Below are 6,039 nucleotides of genomic sequence, written 5' to 3' on the forward strand. Positions count from 1 at the left end.
AGTGTCTGGGAAAGACAAGCTGTCAGTGATTTAAATAGAGGAAAATGGTACCAATTCCAAACCTTTATTGTTTAGTTGTTTAAGTAACCAAATAACTTTATGGAGTTAGTATTTGTGTTTTGTTCTATAAGTCAAAGGGTGTATTAGTATCAGATGAGGGTATCATGAAGAGTAAGGAATTGTGTTAAGGGTTGTTGTTGAAGTTCATGCATTTTAACTGTACCTGATTCCTGTTTGTAAAGCAGCTGATTTCTGTCAGGACTATATGTGAGCAATTCAGATTTGTTTTGTGTTATTTATTTTTTATCAGAAACTGAACATTACACATAAACCTTTCTTTGTAAATTTAAAGATAAAAGCAGTTCTGGTTTTTCAAAGCACTAACGTATGTTCAAAAATTAGATTCTTTTATGAAAAAAAAACTTTATTTATATTGTTTGATTCTTTGTTACCAAGGTAATAATTAAGTACAATTTACCTTTTGTGGTTCAGTCATAATACCCAGTGCTTTCCTGAACATCTCAAATTAGAATATTTTTCCTGGTCTGTTTTCCATACTGTGTTTTACCACTTGTTTTGTCTGTTATTTATTCCTTTTTAAATTACCATTCTCTGTTATGTTCTTGGGAGTTCTTCAACTTATAGCTTGTTTTTAAAATGGATGTTGAATACAATTTAACTTATGCTTATAGCCTTTACTTGATTGTATATCTCTGTGAAAATTGCCTGTATGTTATAGTATTATCTAGTTTTTCATTTGTTTTGTTTTTATCCATCAGTACTCATTGAGTGCCTTCTATACATAAGGACCTGGAGATATAGTGGTGAATCCTGGTTATCTAAGGCTCCAAATTATGAAGGGGAAGTAGAACACCTACCACTCTGTTACTTTACATGTATTACTCATTTCATCTCTCCAGTAACCTTGAGTAGTTTATTATTATACTCATAGATGAGAAAATGGAGGTGGAAAAAGTAATTTGGCTAGATCACACAGGTAATTCATTAGAAATTTGCAGATTCAGGATTTAAAACTGTATGAGTCCTTAAAGCTCATGCTCATTTCCACTATGTCAAGGGCCTTCAGGCAGTTTTTAGATTACATTTTAGTGCCCTTCTGTCATTAATTCCTTTTAGACATCATTGTGATTTAATAGAAAAAGTATAATGGATTTGGTCAGAGGACTAGGTTGATATCCCTATTGAAAAAAAAAATGCAGCTGGATGATTTGGGTAAGCACTTATAAAATAGGTTTAATATCTGTCTACCTTACTGTATTACAATGATCAAATGAGAAAGCTTGGAAAGTGTCTAGTAGAGTACTTAATACTCTGAAAAAATTTAATATACATTGTGCATCCATGGTGTTAGAGCTGCTTACTTAGCACTACAGAAAAAGACTGTATTTTTTAGGGCATTCTTGGGGTACCTAGCAGTTCGTAAGGTAGGTACAGCTACCATGTTGACAATAGAGAACCTAATTTGAAGGTTTAGATTATCAAGACATTGGCTTAAATGGAAAAAAACTTCTCTAAGGTACAGTGAAAGGAAAGGTTTAATACTAGGCTCAATTTTATGGATATTTTTGAATTGATAGTCTTCACTACAAATGAATTGATAGTTGAATATTCCTTAGGATTAAAAGAGGTAAAATTCTTAACCCCAGAACTTCCCTGTTCTTCTAAGTCCTGTTCTTCCCTTAGGAGAAATGGATAAACCACAGGGACAATAGGGATTGTAAATGTTTCCAAATTTTCAGTAATCCAAGGAAATCACAAATTAGTGTGCCTCACATAAAATCATGGTATAATTAATATTTCTGGTCTCTTTAATATACTTATTTTCATCGTCAAACCCACTTTTGGTAGGGGTCATTTCTCTAAAAACTTAATTTGCTAACTTAAATTTCTAAGGAACAGAAAAGCCATTGTGTTTGGCATAACCTTTTTTTTTTTTTTTTTTTAATTTGCCACTTGCTACTCATGTACCTACTTTTCCTCTGTGTAGTTACAGATTTTTCTCTTATTATTCCTTTACTTGATTATTGATGTTAGACTCACAGCATGGTAACTTTCTATTCTCTCTTTTCCTTACTTTTATGGAAGATCAGTACCACACTTGCTTTTTTCCAGTCTTCTGGTATCTCTCCAGTTCTTGAATTTTCAAAAATAATTGTAAGTGATTGAATTGTAAGTATGCTCTATACTTCTTTCTTTGGATGAAAGCTTATCTGTGATGCATGTCATCTCAAATTGCTAATTGTGAACATAAACTTTCCAATATTCTCATATTTTAATCAAAATGACATTCCTGCTAAGTTTTCATTACTTTTCTTATAGGATGTTTGTTTTGCTGATTTTAAAAAAATGTCTACTTTTGTCCAGATTCATGCCATTTATTTTTCATTAGGAGGCTTGTTCTTTGTTTTTCCTTTGTTAAGTTTTTAAGCCGTTGTTTTATTTTACAATTCTACTACTGATAACTTACCTGTTTTTCTTGTTATTCTGAATTTTCTATGAGACTAAGAATAACTTACTTCTAATATATTCTCTTTTTCTCTTTTTACAACATATTTTTATTATATAAGATTTTGCCCTATAAGAGAAAGTACTGCATATAGGACACTTAATCCTTTAAGTTTTCACTGTGAAATAAAATTAGATATGAAAATAATTAGTCATTTGTGAATTTCTTTTTACAACGTTATTACTCAGCCTTCCTGTTCTACCTTATTCTCGGTTCCTCAGGTCACCCATAGGTTTCTTAATTTCCGGATACTGGACTCAAGAACTTCACCTTTATCTCCACTGTTCATTACTCTTCCTCTGTCAGCAGGAATTCCTTTAAAAGCTCCTACTCTGCCTCGGGAATTGACTCTCGTATTGTTTTACTAAGGAAGTGTCTCTCCAAAGGAACTATAATTTATATGTACTTCAGACAGTTTCAGGGACTTCTCTTGCAGTACTCCTTTTAATGGGGGTAAAACATTCAGTTATGTGTGTGTGTAAAGTATAAATAGTGTTTAATGTCCTAACTAAAATAATTAAAAATTGGTTTTGCTGACATTTGTTAGATTTTAAGTTCCTTCTGAAAAAAGTAGTGTTATTTAACTTAAGTATTAGAAAGGTAGTAGGAAGTACCGACATACAATTTTGAGGCAGTTTGATATTCTTCTACAAGTCTAGGTACATTATTTTAGAAATTCCCCTTAAATTGGTCCAGATGTATATGTTTTTCTTTCTCTCTCTATTAAACTGGATACATAGATCCTGGATGATATAGAAGTATGTGTTATTCTTCTTGATTTTATGTATCTACCTTAGGTTTTGCTTGTTTCTCTCTTTCCCTTCTTCCTTCCCTCCCTCCCTTCCTTCCATCCTTCTCTCTCTTCCTCTCTCTCTCCCTCCCTTCCTTCCTTCCTCCTTTCCTTTCCTCTTTCCTTCCCTTTTTTCTTTCCTTCCCCTTCCCCTTCCTTGCCCTTCACTTCCCTCTTTTCCCCCTCCCTCCCTCAACCTCCTTCCCTCCCTCCCTCCCTCCCTTCCTCCCTTCCTTCCTTCCGACGGGGTCTTACCCTGTGCCCAGGCTACAGTAGCTTTATTAATAAAGTGTTTTTGAAAACCAGAGACTTTTTTTTTTTTAGCATATTCGCCACAGAAGTGGTTTTTCTTTACATAGATTTCTAAATTTTATGGTTAGATTGAAGTTTAATTTCTATTGAGATTCTTCTAATTTAATTTCTTGTTATATCACAGACCGTTTTGTCTTTATTTCTCAATAACTGTTGTGTATAATTTAAACTTTAAATGAATTCATACAGGAATCATCTAATTAGAGCTGTGGCTCACATCAGTGTAATAAACCAAAGAGCAGCAACCTCTTTGGTCCTGAGTGCCAATAATGTGACATAATCCCTTCAGTGACTACTGAAGGACCTGGACAAAAGAGAAGGAAAGACAACATGGAGAAATGACTTGAGGGATTAGAGAATAGGAGAAAGAGAACAGAAAGGCAAGAGAAATCTCGGGGAGAAGAGGTCATGAGGAAGACCCATGTTGTGGCATCAACAATTTCCAGTCACTGTAGCCAGCGCCATGTGTGTTCATTTAACACTGAGCTGGCCCTGATGGGTATAGTGATTAATGAATGGCATAGTTTCTGCCCTTGCGGAGTTTTAATCCTTCAGAGAAGTCACTCAGGTATTTAATTATGATAAAATGTGATAAATGTTAGATAGAGCAAATACGGAGTACTAGAATGTGTATCTACTTGACTCCCAACTTGTTCTCAAAAGCTACTGTAAGAAGTATGAAGTCACACTCTTGTCTGAAAGGATCTGCCCTATTCTCAGTTCTTTTCAAAGACAGACCACCCTCAATATGGTAAAGGACTATATTCTTAGTCCTGTTTAAAACTTGGCCAGGCACAGTGGCCCACACTTTGTAATCTCAGCACTTTTTGGAACACTGAGGTGGGAAGATTGCTTGAGCTCAGGAGTTTTTATTTTATTTTGCAAAAAAGTAAAATAAAAAATTGTCTGGACTTGGTGGCACATGCCTGTAGTCCCAGCTACTGTGGAGGCTGAGGTAGGAGGATTCCTTGAGCTCAGGAGGTTGAGGCTGTGATGAGCCCTGATTGCACTGCTGCACTCCAGCCTGGGTGACAGAGCAAGACCCTGTCTCACAAAATGAATAAAAATAAAACTGCATTAAAAAGGATTAATATGAGTAAGTGTTGTGACTTAGTGTTGTAAATGTTGAATAGAAAGAGGAACACTTAATACTTCAGGAGAATTTTTATGAAATAATCTACATTAGGAAGTGTAATGGGTTTCTCATCACATGAGATACTTAAGAAAAGACTGGATGGCTTTCAAAGATGTTAGGAAAAGAACTTCTGTGAATGGGAGGTTGAATTAGGTGACTGATGCTGTAAGTCACAATATAAAGTCATACTTGTGTTTTCTTCTAGAGTATTAGTTTTACTAGATTTGAGAAAACACTTGTTCTTGTTAACTACTTGTTCATGTTGTTGATGAATTTTATATGATATTTTATTGGTTGCAGATGGGGCAACTGTATACATAGATTTTCCTTTTAAGTACATGAAAAATTTGTTCATTACTATGCAAGGATGATTGGGCCAGTTCTGGGACTGTCATTATAAACCTCTGGTTATATATTACCTAAAGAAAAATGGGTTGATGAGTAGATCTTTAGCTTGGACCTTGTGAAGTGTGAAGTTTATTCTAGGGTTAAAAGAAGGTTGTAGAAGACTATCCAGAGGCAAGTCTAAGAAGAGAGTCAAGGTGAGGTTTATATGATTCTATGAACATCAAAAGGTTGTTTCTGAAGAATTGATTTAGGTAGGGTTCAGATAGCAGTAATTTAAATCTGTTTCCATTCAGTCACTCGACAATTTTTAATCTAATCGGTAATTTGTTAAAAAAGGATGTTTTAGTTAGATTTTTACAATATTAATTCTAAATGGATTCAGAAGAGTGAAGATACTTAAAGATCACCTTTCTCCTCTTGTTTAGATGCTTTTTTATTCATTTATGAATATGCCATTAACCTTTTAAAATATTTACTAAAAACGATGTATTTAGCTGATTTTAGCTGTGTCTTGATAGTTTAATTATTGATAATCATGTTACATTGCTGTGTGAAACAAAACAAAACCAAAAAACCAGCCAAACAGTCCTGATTTTTCTGTGGCACAGTAACATGGAAATAAATTGCTCCTTTCTTTGATAGGGCAGCACTCTAATATCTATGAAATATGATGTATGTATCCATTTCTGTATCTTTTATCACCAAACTATATATTTTAAATGTCTCTAACAGGAACTTCTTTGGGTTGTCTTTAAAAATGAAGATGTCTAAACACAGTTTTATAAATATATCTGGATTTTGTATACATTGTTTATTAAGATTTTTTTTTCTTCAACTTTGTTTTTATACATGTCATCTCTCATTGGGAAGGGGCTTTGTAATACTCATCGTCAAACAGTTTCTTGACACGTATGTAAAAAAAAAAAA

General features: G+C 33.8%; 1 protein-coding gene across 6 annotated transcripts in view; it reads left to right on the forward strand.

Annotated features, from left to right (window-relative positions):
• Positions 1–6,039, forward strand: part of OSBPL9 (oxysterol binding protein-like 9) — a 169,243-nt gene that overhangs the window by 112,333 nt on the left and 50,871 nt on the right. For 2 of the 6 annotated variants that reach the window (XM_011926261.1, XM_011926262.1), the window contains exon 5: positions 2,107–2,175. The exons of the other annotated variants lie outside the window; for them this stretch is intronic. In XM_011926261.1, coding sequence (XP_011781651.1) covers positions 2,107–2,175 — 69 coding nt within the window. The remainder of the gene's footprint in view (positions 1–2,106; positions 2,176–6,039) is intronic. 6 annotated transcript variants of the gene reach the window in all.

This window comes from Colobus angolensis, unplaced genomic scaffold (assembly GCF_000951035.1).
Source record: "Colobus angolensis palliatus isolate OR3802 unplaced genomic scaffold, Cang.pa_1.0 Scaffold68, whole genome shotgun sequence".
Taxonomy (NCBI): domain Eukaryota; kingdom Metazoa; phylum Chordata; class Mammalia; order Primates; family Cercopithecidae; genus Colobus; species Colobus angolensis.